The sequence below is a fragment of the Salvelinus fontinalis genome, chromosome 4 (genome assembly GCF_029448725.1).
Source record: "Salvelinus fontinalis isolate EN_2023a chromosome 4, ASM2944872v1, whole genome shotgun sequence".
NCBI classification, from domain to species: Eukaryota; Metazoa; Chordata; class Actinopteri; order Salmoniformes; family Salmonidae; genus Salvelinus; species Salvelinus fontinalis.
Window position 1 is genome coordinate 67364538 of NC_074668.1, and position 18678 is coordinate 67383215.

Consider the following 18678-nt stretch of genomic DNA (forward strand, 5'->3'; position numbering starts at 1 on the left):
AGCGGAGCGGGTCGAGAGTTTCAAGTTCCTTGGTGTTCACATCACCAATGAACTATCATGGTCCAAACATAACAATACAGTCATGAAGAGGGCACGACAAAACCTTTTCCCCCTCAGGAGACTGAAAAGATTTGGCATGGGTCCCCAGATCCTCAAAAGGTTCTACAGCTGCACCATCGAGAGCATCCTGACCAGTTGCATCGCCGCCTGGTATGACAACTGCTCGGCATCTGACCGTAAGGCGCTACAGAGGGTGGTGTGAACGGCCCAGAACTCCACTGGGGCCAAGCTTTCTGCCATTCAGGACCTATACAATAGGCGGTGTCAGAGGAAAGCCCATAAAATTGTCAGGGACTCCAGTCACCCAAGTTATAGACTGTTTTCCCTGCTACCGCACGGCAAGTGGTGCAAGAGCACCAAGTCTAGGACCAAAAGGCTCCTCAACAGCTTCTACCCCCAAGCCATTAAACTGCTGAACAATTAATAAAATCGCCACCGGATAATTTCCATTGACCCCCCCCCCCCCCTGTACACTGCTGCTACTCGCTGTTTGTTTGTTACCTATGCATAGTCACTTCGCCCCCACCTACATGTACAGATTATCTCAACTAACCTGTACCCCTGCACACTGACTCGATACCGGTGCCCCCTGTAAATAGCCCCGTTATTGTTATTCCTATTGTGTTACTTTTTATTATTACTTTTTATTTTAGTCGACTTGGTAAATATTTTCTTAACTCTTATTGAACTGCACTCTTGGTTAAGTAAGCATTTCACGGTAAAGTCTACACTTGTTGTATTCGGCGCATGTGACAAATAAAGTTTGATTTGATTTGAAATGACATCCTATTTTCTTTTAGTCTCAGGTCAAAATAGCGCACTATATCGGGATCCAGCCTGGTCTCATAGACTAGACGTAACAGAGTAATTGTAAATCCGGGATACTGAAATTAGTATGATACAGTATGATACATTTGGTATGGTTACATAAGACAGATGGTTACTTAAAGTAGGGTGGTTGGTTGAGGTGTATGGGTGGGTGTATAACGCAAATGTCTAGAAACCAATACATTGCGAGTTTGAATCTCATCACGGACAACTTTATCATTTTAGCTAATTAGCAACTTTTCAACTACTTTTTAGCTACTTTGCAACTACTTAGCATGTTGGCGAACCCTTCCCCTAACCCTTTTAGCTAACATTTCCCCTAACCCTAACCTTCACCCTTTTAGCTAACCCTTCCCCTAAACATAGCCCTTTAACCTAGTCCTAAACTTAACCTTAACCCTAACCACCAAGTTGTAATTGGCCCGTGCAACCCAAGGCTCGATACCAGCATAAACAGAAACCCTCTTAAACCTAACCACCAACCCCTAGCTTATGCTAACGTTAGCCACCTAGCCACCTAGCTAGAATTCATAACATCTCATATATTTAGCAAATTCGTAACATATTGCACGTTTTGCAAATTCGTAACATATAATATGAATTGTAATTCGGAACATATAATACTAAATGGGTGATGGACATCCACAAATGAATACATACAGTTGAAGTCGGAAGATACATACACTTAGGTTGAGTCATTAAAACCCGTTTTTCAACCACTCCACAAATTTCTTGTTAACAAACTATAGTTTTGGCAAGTCGGTTGGGACATCTACTTTGTGCATGACACAAGTAATTTTTTCAACAATTGTTTACATTATTTCATGTGTAATTCACTGTATCACAATTCCAGTGGGTCAGATGTTTACATACACTAAGTTGACTGTACCTTTAAACAGCTTGGAAAATTCCAGAAAATTATGTCATGGCTTTAGAAGCTTCTGATAGGCTAATTGACATCATTTGAGTCAATTGGAGGTGTACCTGTGGATGTATTTCAAGGCCTACCTTCTAGCGGTAGACCTCCACAAGTCTGGTTTATCCTTGGGAGCAATTTCCAAATGCCTGAAGGTACCACGTTCATCTGTACAATAGATGAATAGTACGCAAGTAGTACGCAAGTATAAACACCATGGGACCACGCGGCCGTCATACCGCTCAGGAAGGAGACACGTTCTGTCTCCTAGAGATGAACGTACTTTGGTGCGAAAAGTGCAAATCAATCCCAGAACAACAGCAAAGGCCCTTGTGAAGATGCTGGAGGAAACAGGTACAAAGTATCTATATCCACACTAAAACGAGTCCTATATCGACATAACCTGATAGGCCGCTCAGCAAGGAAGAAGCCACTGCTCCAAAACCGCCATAAAAAAGTAGATAGAACTGTTTGGCCATAATGACCATTGTTATGTTTGGAGGAAAAAGGGGGTGCTTGCACGCCGGAGAACACCAAGCATGAAGCACGGGGGTCGCAGCATCATGTTGTGATGCATCATGATGGCATCATGAGGAGGAAAATGATGTGGATATATTGAAGCAACATCTCAAGACATCAGTCAGGAAGTTAAAGCTTGGTCGCAAATGTGTCTTCCAAATGGACAATGACCCCAAGCATACTTACAAAGTTGTGACAAAATGGCTTAAGGACAACAAAGTCAAGGTATTGGAGTGGCCATCACAAAGCCCTGACCTCAATCCCATAGACAATTTGTGGGCAGAATTGAAAAAGCGTGTCTGAGCAAGGAGGCCTACAAACCTGACTCAGTTACACCAGCTCTGTCAGGAGGAAAGGGCCAAAATTCCCCCAACCTATTGTGGGAAGCTTGTGGAAGGCTCTCCGAAATGTTTGACCCAAGTTAAACAATTTTAAGGCAATGCTACCAAATACTAATTGAGTGTATGTAAACTTCTGACCCACTGGGAATGTGATGACAGAAATAAAAGCTGAAATAAATCATTCTCTCTACTATTATTCTGACATGTCACATTCTTAAAATAAAGTGGTGATCCTAACTAACCTAAGACAGGACATTTTTACTAGGATTAAATGTCAGGAATTGTGAAAAAGTGAGTTTAAATGTATTTGGCTAAGGTGTATGTAAACTTCCAACTTCAACTGTACCATACGAACCGAACCATAACATATCATATTAAATGGAGTGTTGCGGATTTATTTACAGAATAATACGAAATGCTCTGAGAACAGGTTGGATCAGATAAAAAATAGGGCAATATATTGTAAATAGGGTGTCATTTTCAGTGACTTGTGTGGTGATGAGTCTCACCTGCAGGTGTAGGCGTGGTTCTTCCTGACGCTCCTCCTGAAGAAGCCCTTGCAACCGTCACAGCTGGAAGCACCGTAGTGTTTACCTGTGGCCCTGTCTGCACATATGGAACACACGCTTCCATTGGTCTGTGGCAGCAGAGGGGCAGGCTCCGGCATCATCAACTCTGTCAGTCAATCACAAGAAAATTATTGAGATTCATACACTACAGCACACTGGAGGTCTGGTGTGTCTCTACTGCATGTGTTGAATTGACTCTTGACACTTGGGGACAGACATGCGAGGATATATATTACTGATGACCTCAGGCTAACATTAGAAAGCTTTGGAGATGCACAATGAAATATGGGTCTTGTAGGACACTGTTCTACTTTTACAGAGCAGCCCCCATTGCTGATGAATAAGTAAACATCTCCGAGCCTTGCTAATAAGCCCCAACAGCGTCTAAAGAGAGCGGATCACTCAGCTGAGAGATTGTCAATGCTGTGTGACAGCAGATAAGCACGATTACAGAGCGAATAATTAATCAACGGCATCATCAGCTAAGGTGATTAATGAATCCCTGTTCATTCCACCTCTGTGAAGGGAAATAACCTTGTGCTGCACATAAAAATGCACAACTTTCAAAGGCAGAAATGTGTTGATTGTGAGCTTATAGGGCTGTAAGAACAATGGCAGAGTTGTGTTGTTCCCCAGGTCTGATGAGGTTTGGAGGGGGTAATAAAAGCAGGGTTTATAGGTAGAGATATCACTGCTGTATGTTGCTGCTAGACTCACAGGCCCTTGGAGGACCACTGCTGCTTATTACTTAGAGGAAGAGGAAACTCCACATTTAATTAAAGCAGATTCAGGTCAGTGGCAAAGACAAAGTCCACTGGCTAATTTTACACTGGGAGCTCTGTTTTAATTCAATCTCCCTCAGTGTTGCTCTAAATTGTGTCCTGTCAGTGTTCGATCGCTGAAGGATTGTCTCTCTTAAAACCACTGACCGTCAAATATACTTTGTTGGTGTAGTGTTTGTGCAGTCACAGGGACAATGCCCCCAGGCTGTAATGTATTTAAATTGCACACTTAGAGTTGGGAGACTGAGCAGCCAGGGATAACAATTTAACATGGAGAATGCTTTCTTTGGTCAAAGATCAGTTCAATTGAATTAAGAGATTCGAATACATCTGCCACACAACTATCTGCATTGGAGAGCAGTCTGCTGGTAAAGCATCTCCTTAAAAGTGCCAAAGAAAGGACCTGATTCAGCAGAACAGACGCCTAATGATGATAATGATAAGTTCAAATTAGATTATAAGGGAAAGCAGAAGAGGAGGGAGGTCTTTAGATCACTCTCAGTATTGCCGGTAGTAATGACCGTTGTATTCACAGCATTTTGTGGAATGAGAGCTGATGTCATTGTATCCATGCCATGAGAAAATGGTCTTACAAATTCCTGTGTGCATGAGCGCTACAGTGGCAAGAAAAAGTATGTGAACCCTTTGAAATTACCTGGATTTCTGCATAAATTTGTCATACAATTTGATCTGATCTTCATCTTAGTCACAATAGACAAACACAGTGTGCTTAAACTAATAACACACAAATTATTGTATTTTTCTTGTCTATATTGAATACATAATTTAACATACACAGTGTAGGGTGGGAAAAGTATGTGAAACCCTAGGCTAATGACTTTTCCAAAAGCTAATTTAAGTCAGGAGTCAGCTAACCTGGAGTCCAAACAAAGTTATGAGATTGGAGATGATGGTTAAAGCTGCCCTGCCCTATAAAAAACACTCACAAAATGTGAGTTTGCTATTCACAAGAAGCATTGCCTGATGTGAACCATTGCCTGATGTGAACCATGCCTTGAACAAAAGAGATCTCAGAAGACCTAAGATTAAGAATTGTTGACTTGCATAAAGCTGGAAAGGGTTACAAAAGTATCTCTAAAAGCCTTGATATTCATCAGTCCACGGTAAGATAAATTGTCTATAAATGGAGCAAGTTCAGCACTGTTGCTACTCTCCCTAGGAGTGGCCGTCCTGCAAAGATGACTGCAAGAGCACAGTGCAGAATGCTCAATGAGGTTAAGAAGAATCCTAGTGTCAGCTAAAGACTTACAGAAATCTCTGGAACATGCTAACGTCTCTGTTAACTTGTCCATGATACGTAATTCACTAAACAAGAATGGTGTTCATGGGAGGACACCACGGAAGAAGCCACTGCTGTCCAAAAAAACATTGCTGCACGTCAGAAGTTCGCAAAATAACACCTGGATTTTCCACAGCCCTTCTGGCAAAATATTCTGTGGACAGATTAAACTAAAGTTGAGTTGTTTGGAAGGAACACACAACACCGTGTGGAGAAAAAAAGGCACAGCACACCAACATCAAAACCTCATCCCAACTGTAAATTATGGTGGAGGGAGCATCATGGTTTGGGGCTGCTTTGCTGCCTCAGGGCCTGGACAGCTTGCTATCATCAACGGAAAAATGAATTCCCAAGTTTTCAGAATATAAGGCTATCTGTCCGCCAATTGAAGCTCAACAGAAGTTTGGTGATGCAACAGAACAACGACCCAAAACACAGAAGTAAATCAACAACAGAAGGGCTTCAACAGAAGAAAATATGTCTTTTGGAGTGGCCCAGTCAGAGTCCTGACCTCAACCAGATTTAAAATGCTGTGGCATGACCTCGAGTGGTTCACACCAGACATCCTAAGAATATTGCTGAACTGAAAGTTTTGTAAAGACGAATGTTCCAAAATTTCTCCTGACCATTGTGCAGGTCTGATCCGCAATTACAGAAAAACTTTGGTTGAGTTTATTGCTGCCAAAGGAGGGTCAACCAGTTATTAAATCCAAGGGTTCACATACTTTTCCCACCCTATACTGTAAATGTTTACACGTTGTGTTCAATAAAGACATGAAAACATATAATTGTTTGTGTGTTATTTGTTTAAGCAGACTGTGTTTGTCTATTGTTGTGACTCAGATCAAATTTTATGACCAATTTATGCTGAAATCCAGGTAATTCCAAAGGGTTCACATACTTTTTCTTGCCACTGTACATTGTAAAGTGCTGAGAGTACTTTTTAAAACCATGTTCTTCCAAGGGCACTCTGTCTTTTATGCGAGCCCTTTCCCCCCATCTGAATGGAAAGAACAGGTTTTAAAAAGTTACCAAGATCTACTCATGAATTTCAACCTATAAAAATGAATGGATATTCAATATTTTATATTATTTGAATGTCCTTTGAATATCATACAAAAACCCTCAAGTGTCAGACCAGTGTTTTGGTATTGTTGTGCACCAGTCTATGAGTGAAGGACAGACAGGTAAAGGTGTCATTATACCAGACGTACCTGTCTCTACAGGAAACACCCTGAGGTTGTCAAACTCCAGCATGGTGTAGGAGGGGTCAAGGGTGGTGCTGTAGTCTGTGGAGTCCAGATCCAGCACGTTCCCTGACAGCTTCATGGTTCTGGTCACTGCTTCAGGAGGCCACACTAGGCCCTAAACAAAAGTCTGATTTATATGAGAAAAGGAACCAGAACAGGCTGCTGCACGACCTTCTTCTTCAGTTCACCACTCTGTTCCAAAATTACCCACTTTTTCAGCGCAATCACTTAATAATTCCTCTGTGTCTTCCTGATTGTCTAGCTCAGGTAAATCAATGTGTTGTCATTCTGTGTGACGCCGCTATTCCTCCACTCGTCACAGGCCTCCAAAGTCCTGGTTCCTGTCCTGTGCTGATGTTTTCCTTGGCCCAGTGAATCATGTGTACCTTTTAGATTCTTCCTTTTCTCATCCCAGTATTCCTGGCAGGCAGTTCTTACTCAGGTTGTATAACAGAACAAGTTATCCAGTATGTATTTAGCTGGTAGCTAATGTTCCAGACCAGTGTGACAGATCCCAAACGGCCTTCTAAAGGAGGGAAAGAGAGAGACACTGAGATTTGGCCCACTGTCTGTTTGCGACTCTCTTATCAGAGTAGAGTATAATAAAGGTGAGGGTTCAGATGTAGGCAGGTAAACATGACTCACTGGGAAGAGAAAAAACAGCCGATACAGTCAAGGAGCTACCTTATCTTAATCACTTTTACGGCTGAGGAAAAAAGGACAGCAAAAACTAAAGTATATGACCAGATCAAATGTCATCATGACAGTGTGTTATCAGTTACTGCAGGTCAGTTGAGAATTCAAGGTATTTCAGTACCGCTGATCAATGTTTGATATTTGTAATTCCAGTAGACTTCTATGGACAAAAGATGCCAGATTCTCAAGTTTGAGTGTTATTGTAACTGGATGAGAGAGAGTGCCATATTTCACCACTGGGGGCAGAGTTTGCTAGTTTAACCGGTCTGCACTCTCCTCTGTTTCACAACTGGAAGGGGCTTCATTCTTCACCTTTGCCCATGTGGAGAGCATGCCATCAGCTGTTTGGAGGTATTGATCAGAGGTAGAGTGATAACGTGTTTGCAAATAAAACTATACCTCCCCTGGGCCCCTTTATACAGATAGTGAATGCACTGTAGATAGCCTTTCTCTGACTTGTCTCTACATAAAACACAGGTTCAAAGCAGTGGAGGGTCATCTATGTCAAGCTACAATAAAGTGACATTAGTATCTTCACAAAGACACTTTGTGGTCTATCTACTGTTCTAGTAATGGAGTAACATAATAATATAAAGCATCATATTAACAATCATATCATATTGTTTTTAGATTAGGAAAAAAATGCCTATTGAGTTTATAATGTGAAACAAAGCAGTGGGCAGTAAAGTCCAACGTGTATTTTTTAGTTTGAGCATCCCAAAATGGACAAAGATCTCATATTAATGTCCTTCATTTTTAATAGAGTAAATTCCCAGACATCGATAAAAATGGACGTCTGGGTTGAAGAAAAAAAAATATATATATATATAAGCCAAATCCTTTGTGTGCAAGAAATCAATAGTCTGTCTTATATTATAACTGAACAATAATCAATAGTCTGTCTTATATTATAACTGAACAATAATCAATAGTCTGTCTTATATTATAACTGAACAAATTGAGCATGCTAATGTTAACATTACCTCTACATCAGTAGAGGCTGCTGAGGGGAGGATGGCTCATAATAATAGTTGGAATGGAATAAATCAAATGGTATCAACCACATGGAAACCAAGTCATTGATGTGTTTGATACCATTCTATTGACTCCATTCCAGACATTATTATGAGCCATCCTCCCCTCAGCAGCCTCCACTGCTCCACATGGCAGGGACGATATGATGATGACAAGTTCATACAGTTTACAGTGCATTCAATACACTAGCAAACTTCTCAGCTCCCCCACTGATATACCATAGTCATACTGGGGCCATTTTACCCTTCCTGGGCTGGGACACTTCCTGGCCATCTGCAGAGGAGTCAGATGTGCGGATCTGCAGAATATTCTGGACCTTCAGTATGTGAGACATTCTGTGTAGGCTAAAGTATAGGAGAGAGTGAGGAGTTTGGAAAGAATGAAAGACATAGAGAAATGCGAACGTGGCCATATGATTTTTACAAATTATAACAAATTATATGTCAGACCACATATGAGCCTACCCAGGAGCGATATCCATCATGCTTTTGTGTAATGGGATTTCCTGGGTGAGCAGCTCTCTTTCCCTGAAAGTCACGCTAGGCCGCAGGTCAGACCTCCCCTGGCAGTGGCTCTCTCTCTCTCATGCTGCAGCTTTGTTAAGGTGATTGATAGCTCATAAAAACCTGTCAGTCACGGCAGGACGACGGCAGAATGGTCCATGGTGCCCTGTAAAATTATATCAGGTCCATATTAAAAATTTTACTTCAATTTAGATTATCTTGCTAATGCTAAAGCATTGTAGTGTTCACAACTTGTATTACACAAAACAAATCACACCACCTTGACTTTTCCCACATTTTGTTGTGTTACAGCCTGAATTTAAAATGTATCAAATGTAGGTTATTTTTCACAATACCCGATCATGTCAAAGTGTAATTATGACTTTCAAAATGTTTACTAATGTATAAAACATTTAAATCTGAAATGTTTTGAGTCAATAAAATGAAACAAAAATAGAACTGTTTGGTCATAATGACCATTGTTATGTTTGGAGGAAAAGGGGGGTGCTTGCAAGCCGAAGAACACCATCCCAACCGTGAAGTACGGGGGTGGCAGCATCATGTTGTGGGGGTGCTTTGCTGCAGGAGGGACTGGTGCACTTCACAAAATAGATGGCATCATGAGGAGAAAAATTATGTGGATATATTGAAGCAACATCTCAAGATATCAGTCAGGAAGTTAAAGCTTGGTCGCAAATGGGTCTTCCAAATGGACAATGACTCCAAGCATGCTTCCAAAGTTGTGGCAAAATGGCTTAAGGACAACAAAGTCAAGGTATTGGAGTGGCCATCACAAAGCCCTGACCTCAATCCTATAGAATATTTGTGGGCAGAACTGAAAAAGCGTGTGCGAGCAAGGAGGCCTACAAACGTGACTCAGTTACACCAGCTCTGTCAGGAGGAAAGGGCCGGAATTCACCAAACTTATTGTGGAAAGTTTGTGGAAGGCTACCCGAAATGTTTGACCCAAGTTAAACAATTTTAAGGCAATGCTACCGAATACTAATTGAGTGTATGTAAACTTCTGACCCACTGGGAATGTGATGAAAGAAATAAAAGCTGAAATAAATCATTCCCTCTACTATTATTCTGACATTTCACATTCTTAAAATAAAGTGGTGATCCTAACTGACTGAAGACAGGAAATTTTTACTAATTAAAATTGATTAAATATTTTTTCCCCTCATCAATCTACACAAAAATAGGTTTTTAGAAATTTTAGCAAATGTATACAAAATAAAAAACAGAAATACCTTATTTACATGAGAATTCAGACCCTTTGCTATGAGACTCGAAATTTAGCTCAGGTGCATCCTGTTTCCATTGATCATCCTTGAGATGTTTCTACAACTTGATTGGAGTCCACCTGTGGTAAATTCAATTGATTAGGAAATTTGGAAAGGCACACACCTGTCTCTATAAGGTCCCACAGTTGACAGTGCATGTCAGAGCAAAAACCAAGCCATGAGGTCGAAGGAATTGTCCTTAGAGCTCCGAGACAGGATTGTGTTGAGGCACAGATCTCGGGAAGGGTAACAAAACATGTCTGCAGCATGGAAGGTCCCCAAGAACACAGTGGCCTTCAACATTCTTAAATGGAAGAAGTTTGAAACCACCTAGACTCTTCTTAGAGCTGGCCGCCCAGCCAAACGGAGCGGTCGGAGGAGAAGAGCCTTGGTCAGGGAGGTGACCAAGAAGCCGATGGTCACTCTGAAAGAGCTCCAGAGTTCCTCTGTGGAGATGGGAGAACCTTCCAGAAGGACAACCACCTCTGCAGCACTCCACCAATCAGGCCTTTATGGTAGAGAGGCCAGACGGAAGCCACATGACAGTTTGCCAAAAGGCACCTAAAGACTCTCAGACCATGATAAACAAGATTCTCTGGTCTGAAGAAACCAAGATTGAACTCTTTGTCTGGAATGCCAAGCTTCAAGTCTGGAGGAAACCTGGCACCATCCCTACAGTGAAGCACGGTGGTGGCAGCATCATGCTGTGGGGATGTTTTTCAGCGGCAGAGACTTGGAGACTAGTCAGGATCGAGGGAAGGATGAACAAAGCAAAATACAGAGAAATCCTTAGTGAAAACCTGCTCCAGAGTGCTCATGACCTCAGACTGGGGCGAAGGTTCACCTTCAAACAGGACAACGACCCTAAACACACAGCCAAGACAACGAAGGATGGGCTTTGGGACAAGTGTCTGAATGTCCTTGAGTGGCCCAGTCAGAGCCCGGACTCGAACATCTCTGGAAAGACCGAACATCTCTGGAGAGACCTGAAAATAGCTGTGCAGCAAAGCTCCCCATCCAACCTGACAGAGCTTGAGAGGATCTGCAGAGAAGAATGGGAGAAACTCCCCAAATACAGGTGTGCCAAGCTTGTAGAGTCATACCCAAGAATACGAGGCTGTAATCGCTGCTAAAGGTGCTTCAACGATGTACTGAGTAAAGGGTTTGTATATTTATGTAAATGTAATATTTCATTTTTTAATTATTTTTTATACATTTGCAAAAATGAATAAAAATGTGTTTTTGATTTGTCATCATGGGGTATTGTGTGTAGTTTGAGGGGGAAAAACAATGTAATCAATTTTATAATAAGGCAGTAACCTAACAAAATGTGGAAAAAGTCAAGGGGTCTGAATACTTTATGTATGTATGTATGTATGTATGTATGTATGTATGTGTGTGTGTGTGTGTGTGTGTGTGTGTGTGTGTAATCCCACTGGGCATTGTCTACTCCACGTTGGTAATTTCATCACAACAACCCAATGTCACAAACAGAAATGTTTTACTATAAAGAGAATGAATGCAGTTTAAGATTTTTTTATTGGAACTCAACTCAACGCTATGGTCCGATTGAGCGCAGGAGACTAAAAAAGGCTGCTCCTCACTCTGACCAGCAGGGAGAGACAGAGTACAGAGTATCAGTCAAGATCAGCTCTATACAGAGGCCACTGAGACACAGGCTGAATCTAAAGCTGAATCAGACTGACACTCACTGGCTCACACACTTTTGGTTTTGAGGCTTTATACAGCACAGAGAACTATGTCTAAGAGAAAGCGTCTTTACGTGAAGACCAAAGTGACTTAGGATCCTTGTTCAACATACTCCCGTTATATTAGAGAAAATTAGGTATTGCGGACTGTGCTGATCTATGAGGTTAAACTCTTGTCAAAATCTGTGAATTTACTCTTTACAGGTGTGTTGGAGGTAGTTCTGCTATCCGTCCCTCTGGAGAGAGGTCTGATTGATGAACGATAGGCAGCAACATTTCAGGCCTGTGATTTGGGAGGGTAAAGTGTGGAGAGCAGCAGAATTGGTCTTGGCCACAACTCTGCACAGTCAGTCACACTGTTGAAGAGTAATGCTGGTTGGACTATCAAGCTAACATAAATAAATAATGGGACCGGCACCTCTAAGTGAGTGGGAGTCAGAAACTTTTAGCAGTGCATTTCTAATTTCCTTGTCAGGGTGAGTCAAATGAAATCAACTTTTGATCTGAATCATTTGCTTGGATGGCTGGCTAAGATGTACAATAAACACACACACACACACAGGCACGGCAGGGCACTTGGCTGGAAAGTGTACCTACGTCTCCTGGGTGAGACAGGGTCAGAGGACTCTAAATCAATGAGGTCTCTCTCTCTCCAGCTGGCCTTAGCTTCCCCCGAAACAGGGAAGGGATTTACACTGACCTGTAGGGAATGGCTGTTACAGTCAAATCTGTGTCTGGACTGTGACCAGGTGAGAATTCAAAGGATCGGCAAGATAGTCATATAGATAGACAAACACATCAGCCATATAATACGTTCAGAATTACTGAATTTGAAATGTAAAACATTTGGACATTCATTTCTACCATATTTTTAAACTAAGTAAGGGCTAATATTATATTTCTTTGCACACAGCAACATTCCTGCTGAAGCCCTCTAATAGGAGCAGAATAACTGGACTATATGAGAGATGGGAGCAGGTGCAGGTACTGAGGTAGGGACTCCGGTATTCATAAGCACTGTGACATTCCCTGGCCATTCATTACAGCTAGGGGAAAAAATACCGCTATCCCCCGGCCCCAATCACTCGTTGCCCCCCCTCTAACCCACTCCACAACTTTCACTCGTCACTGTCTGCATGTCACTGCCACTGTGACCTCTGTTCCCTGAGCAATGCCCGGTCTGACCCGCACTCGCCTAAATAATTAATGTTATTCTTGAATTACAATGGAGTTATTCCTGTACTTATTACCCCATAGCAGAGAGAGGGGCCATGCAGCAGGCCAGGTATGACTGGTTCAAATGTCAGCTATGTTGATGCATTCTGAAGACCAATTTCAATGGGGAGTGAAAAAAACAAATCTATAAAAAATGCTGTTTTAAATGATGGTAGGATTTCCGTGGTCTGTCCAGCTAAAGGTTGAGATGTTTGTCTATATGGACCTGCCTGTACTGATAAGAACCCATCCCCCCATCTGAATACCAACCCCATGCAGAAATACCCCCAGAGACCAACATGTTCCCCATTAGAAAAAAATGAAAGTACAGTCTTTGTAGTTTTATTCCAAAAAGGGGGGTGAAATAAAAAAGCAGCAAAAATTGGTTATAAAAGCATGGCAGGCATATGATTTAGTGAGGCAATAAAAATGAAAAGGTGGTCATTCATCATAGCGGCTAGCTCACCGGGAGAGGGGCTGTCACAGACACGCCAAGTCCGGGAGCCGGTTCCGACAGAGCCTCCAATCACCCCCAAAATCTGCTTGGCCCGATGGCTTTTCCAGATGAGTACAGATGGACGGAGGGTGGAGAGTGCTGGGTCCCTGGCCCTGTTCGCCATCACCCCTGTGCTGAGAGAGGAGAGGAGGCAGGGAGAGGAGGGGCAGATGTAATGCATTGTGATAATATAACCAAACAACACAAGGAACAACGCCAGCAGTGGGAGAATGGGGGAAAGGCCCTCTGCTGGCAAGATCAGAGCTGTACCCCCTGATTAAACCCGGGATAGGGTTGGAGCCTGGAGTGTTTTGGTGATCTAAACGTTTGAGTGAGGGCTTCTGAGAGGACAGAATATATATATGATTTAGATGAACCTACCTACTGCCTGTCTCACTCTAATCCAGTAAACCTACCAATGTAAACTGCTGTGCACATAGGCGAAAATACAGAAGTGTGGCCTAATGCATGTTCAATAATGGATCTCCTTACAAGTGAATTCCCAGAAAAATATTTCATTGAAATCAAACCTGAGAATGTATTGCCAGGTCTAGCGCTTCTATCAGAGTAGAATCAACCAAATTTGGAAAACCTTCTAACCTGGTTTCTCCCTTGATCATTCTTAACATCAGGCCTATCTAAAATTCTAACGACAGAGGCATTGTGCAATCTATCGATAATTAACAAGATAATTAACACATGACTCAACTCAACGATTCTCTTTAGCTCCCCAACAGCCATGTAAAATTACTACTGAACAATCAACAGCGCCTGGAGCGTTTATCAAATGCGTGCATGCACCTTCTTTTTTATTTTTCCCGCGCTTAGGCATTGCCTTGCGCTGTAATCACCTGACGGCAATAAAATGAATTCAGTAGTGATGGGCAGTCCCAGTCTTTTCAGTGAACTCGCTCATTTGGCTCCGTTCAGCTAAAAGAGACATTAATTTTGCTCCCAAACGGCTCTTCGTTCAGTAGTAATCCAAAGTTTGCAAATGCCTGTCTTTATGTCAAATCGTGACATGTGAGTTCAAATATTTTTTTTACCTGACCAAATTATTAGATTACTTAAAATGTTTAAAATGGATAAAAATGAATGCGCTGCAAAAATGTGTGTGAACCAAAAAAAGTCTCTCTCCTCTATCTATTGTTCCTGCAGTGAGGAATTACAATCTTCAGAGAATTATTTGTATTATTTCATCTGTCTGACTCCGGAGCTCAAAAAACAGTTGTTTGCTACGCAAATCAGGGGGCCAAATGAATGCTCTTTCACAGATGAGATTCGGTTCCCGATGTTCACCAAAAAGGGCCGCTCAAAAAGATCCGCTCGTCCGCGAACGACCCATTACTATCATTCAGTAACAACATGGTGATGAAAGTAGGCTAGATAGCGCTCTACATTTATTAACCATTACATTTGTTAACCATGACAAAGATATGTTGGACATTCATTAAACGGTATGTAGACTGTATTTTCTGCTGAATTGTGTTTGCTAAAACTATTAATTATGAGGGGCCACTTATCATTCACATGTAGGCTAATGCATATATTAATGTTACATTGTTGTGGTTATAACCACAGGCTGGTAAATATATTCACCTAAGACAAGTTGCAGTATATGTCTCATGAAAGGAAGCAAAACATCTTGGTAGGCCTAGTGGAGTGTCTGTGTCCATGCCTTGGTGCCATCTCTCTCAGTCAACTCTAGCCAATCTCAGTCTAGGATTAAAATCCAGGTGAACATTCTGTGCATACTGTGTTACACAACCTGGACTCCGGGGTAGACATAACATAGTACATGCAAATCCGATACACTCCAATTAGTATGTTATGTATGAGTTTCGTATGGTATGTATTATTATTTTTTTTCTTTTTTTATTTCACCTTTATTTAACCAGGTAGGCAAGTTGAGAACAAGTTCTCATTTACAATTGCGACCTGGCCAAGATAAAGCAAAGCAGTTCGACACATACACCAACACAGAATTACACATGGAGTAAAACAAACACACAGTCAATAATACAGTAGAGAAATAGGTCTATACAATGTGAGCAAATGAGGTGAGATAAGGGAGGTAAAGGCAAAAAAAGGCCATGGTGGAGAAGTAAATACAATATAGCAAGTAAAACACTGGAATGGTAGATTTGCAGTGGAAGAATGTGCAAAGTAGAAATAGAAATAATGGGGTGCAAAGGAGCAAAATAAATAAATAAATACATAAATACATTAGGGGAAGAGGAAGTTGTTTGGGCTAAATTATAGATGGGCTATGTACAGGTGCAGTAATATGTGAGCTGCTCTGACAGCTGGTGCTTAAAGCTAGTGAGGGAGATAAGTGTTTCCAGTTTAAGAGATTTTTGTAGTTCGTTCCAGTCATTGGCAGCAGAGAACTGGAAGGAGAGGTGGCCAAAGGAGGAACTGGCTTTGGGGGTGACCAGAGAGATATACCTGCTGGAGTGCGTGTTACATGTGGGTGTTGCTATGGTGACCAGCGAGCTGAGATAAGCGGGGACTTTACCTAGCAGGGTCTTGTAGATGACCTGGAGCTAGTGGGTTTGGCGACGAGTATGAAGCGAGGGCCAGCCAACGAGAGTGTACAGGTCGCAGTGGTGGGTAGTATATGGGGCTTTGGTGACAAAACGGATGGCACTGTGATAGACTGCATCCAATTGATTGAGTAGGGTATTGGAGCGGTGCGGGGTAGGGGTAGCCAGGTGGAAAGCATGGCCAGCCGTAGAAAAAGGCTTATTGAAATTCTCAATTATAGTGGATGTATCTGTGGTGACAGAGTGACATTTCCTATCCTCAGTGCAGTGGGCAGCTGGGAGGAGGTGTTCTTATTCTCCATGGACTTTACAGTGTCCCAGAACTTTTTGAGCTTGTGTTGCAGGAAGCAAATTTCTGCTTGAAAAAGCTAAACTTGGCTTTTCTAACTGCCTGTGTATATTGGTTTCTAACTTCCCTGAAAAGTTGCATATCACGGGGGCTGTTCGATGCTAATGCAGAACGCCACAGGATGTTTTTGTGTTGGTTAAGGGCAGTCAGGTCTGGAGAGAACCCAGGACTATATCTGTTCCTGGTTCTAAATTTCTTGAATGGGGCATGCTTATTTAAGATAGTGAGGAAGGCATTTAAAAAAAAAAAACATAACCCTACTGATGGGATGAGGTCAATATCCTTCCAGGATACCCTGGCCAGGTCGATTAGAAAGGCCTGCTCGCTGAAGTGTTTCAGGGAGCGTTTGACAGTGGTGAGTGGAGGTCGTTTGACCGCTGACCCATTACGGATGCAGGCAATGAGGCAGTGATTGCTGAGATCTTGGTTGAAAACAGCAGAGGTGTATTTAGAGGGAAAGTTGGTTAAGATGATATCTATGAGGGTGCCCGTGTTTACGGCTTTGGGGTGGTACCTGGTAGGTTCATTGATCATTTGTGTGAGATTGAGGGCATCAAGCTTAGATTGTAGGATGGCTGGGGTGTTAAGCATGTCCCAGTTTAGGTCACCTAGCAGCACAAGCTCTAAAGATAGATGGGGGGCAATCAGTTCACATATGGTGTCCAGAGCACAGCTGGGGGCAGAGGGTGGTCTATAGCAGGCGGCAACGGTGAGAGACTTGTTTTTAGGGAGGTGGATTTTTAAAAGTAGAAGTTCAAATTGTTTGGGTACAGACCTGGATAGTAGGACAGAACTCTGCAGGCTATCTCTGCAGTAGATTGCAACACCGCCCCCTTTAGCCGTTCTATCTTGTCTGAAAATGATGTAGTTAGGGATGGAGATTTCAGAATTTTTGGTGGTCTTCCTAAGCCAGGATTCAGAAACGGCTAGGACATCCGGGTTGGCAGAGTGTGCTAAAGCAGTGAATAAAACAAACTTAGAGAGCAGGCTTCTAATGTTAACATGCATGAAGCCAAGGCTATTACGGTTACAGAAGTCCTCAAAAAGAGAGCGCCTGGGGAATTGGAGTGGAGCTAGGCACTGCAGGGCCTGGATTCAACTCTACATCACCAGAGGAACGGCGGAGGAGTAGGATAAGGGTACGGCTAAAAGCTATGAGAATTGGTCGTCTAGGACGTCCGGAACAGAGAGTAAAAGGAGCAGGTTTCTGGGGACGATAAAATAGCTTCAAGGTATAATGTACAGACAAAGGTATGGTAGGATGTGAATACAGTGGAGGTCAACCTGGGCTTTGAGTGATGATGAGAAAGATACTGTCTCTAGAAACATCATTGAAACCAGGTGATGTCATTGCATGTGTGGGTGGTGGAACTGAAAGGTTGGATAAGGTATAATGAGCAGGGCTAGAGGCTCTACAGTGAAATAAGCCAATAAACACTAACCAGAACAGCAATGGACAAGGCATATTGACATTAAAGAGAGGCATGCTTAGCCGAGTGATCATAAGGGTCCAGTGAGTAGTGAGGTTGGTTGGGGTCACGGCGATTCAGACAGCTAGCAGGGCCATGGGTAGCAAGCTGGCAGAGGATGGAGGTCTGTTTTTAGCCACCTTGTGCGTTTCCTTTGGTAGATTAGTGGGGTTCCGTGTGGTAGAGGGGACCAATCCAATTGGCAAAATAGTTATAGTTACAGTGGCCCAAGAAAATTGTCCGATAGACCTATTTAGATAGCAGCCGATAAGATAGCTAACGATTAGCGGGCCGCAGATGGGCGTTCAGGTTACGTCACGACGGAGGGGCCAGTTGGATAACTCCCTCGGGCAGATAACGTCGGTAGTCCAGTTGTGAAGGCCCGGTGGGGGCTCCGCATCGGCAGTAAAACGGGTCCGGATAGGTGATTGTAGCCCATGAGTGGCTGATGGAACTCTTCAGCTGGCTAGCTCCGGAATAATTTATGTTTGCTCCGTGACCGACGTAAGCCAATAGTCACTCGGATAGCAGCAGGCTAGCTGCAAGATCCAGGTGTAAATGGATTTGTGGATGTCCATCATCCATTTCTAATGATATGTTACATATAACAATGTGTATGATATGTTAGGAATTGCAATTCATACAATATGTCACAAATTTGCAAAACTTATGATATGTTACGAATTCCAATTTGTTGTGGCTAACGTTAGCTAGGTGGCTGGGTGGGTAATGCAAACTTTAGCAAGGTGGCTAATGTTAGCAAGGCTAGGAGTTAGGGTTAGGGTTAAGGTTAGGGTTAAGGGTAAAAG

General features: G+C 42.5%; 1 protein-coding gene across 3 annotated transcripts in view; it reads right to left on the reverse strand.

The window, feature by feature from the left end:
- The window catches only part of LOC129854272 (hepatocyte nuclear factor 4-beta-like), a 40685-nt gene extending 33558 nt beyond the window's left edge, over window positions 1-7127 (reverse strand). For 2 of the 3 annotated variants that reach the window (XM_055921123.1, XM_055921122.1), the window contains exons 1-2: window positions 6530-7125; window positions 3174-3339 (exon numbers count right to left, since the gene is read on the reverse strand). In XM_055921123.1, the coding sequence (XP_055777098.1) occupies window positions 3174-3339; window positions 6530-6644 (281 nt within the window). In that variant the 5' untranslated portion in view covers window positions 6645-7125. Of the gene's footprint in view, window positions 1-3173; window positions 3340-6529 lie in introns of all 3 variants that reach the window. The other variant, XM_055921124.1, reaches the window with a different exon arrangement.
- Between the last annotated feature and the right edge of the window lie 11551 nt (window positions 7128-18678).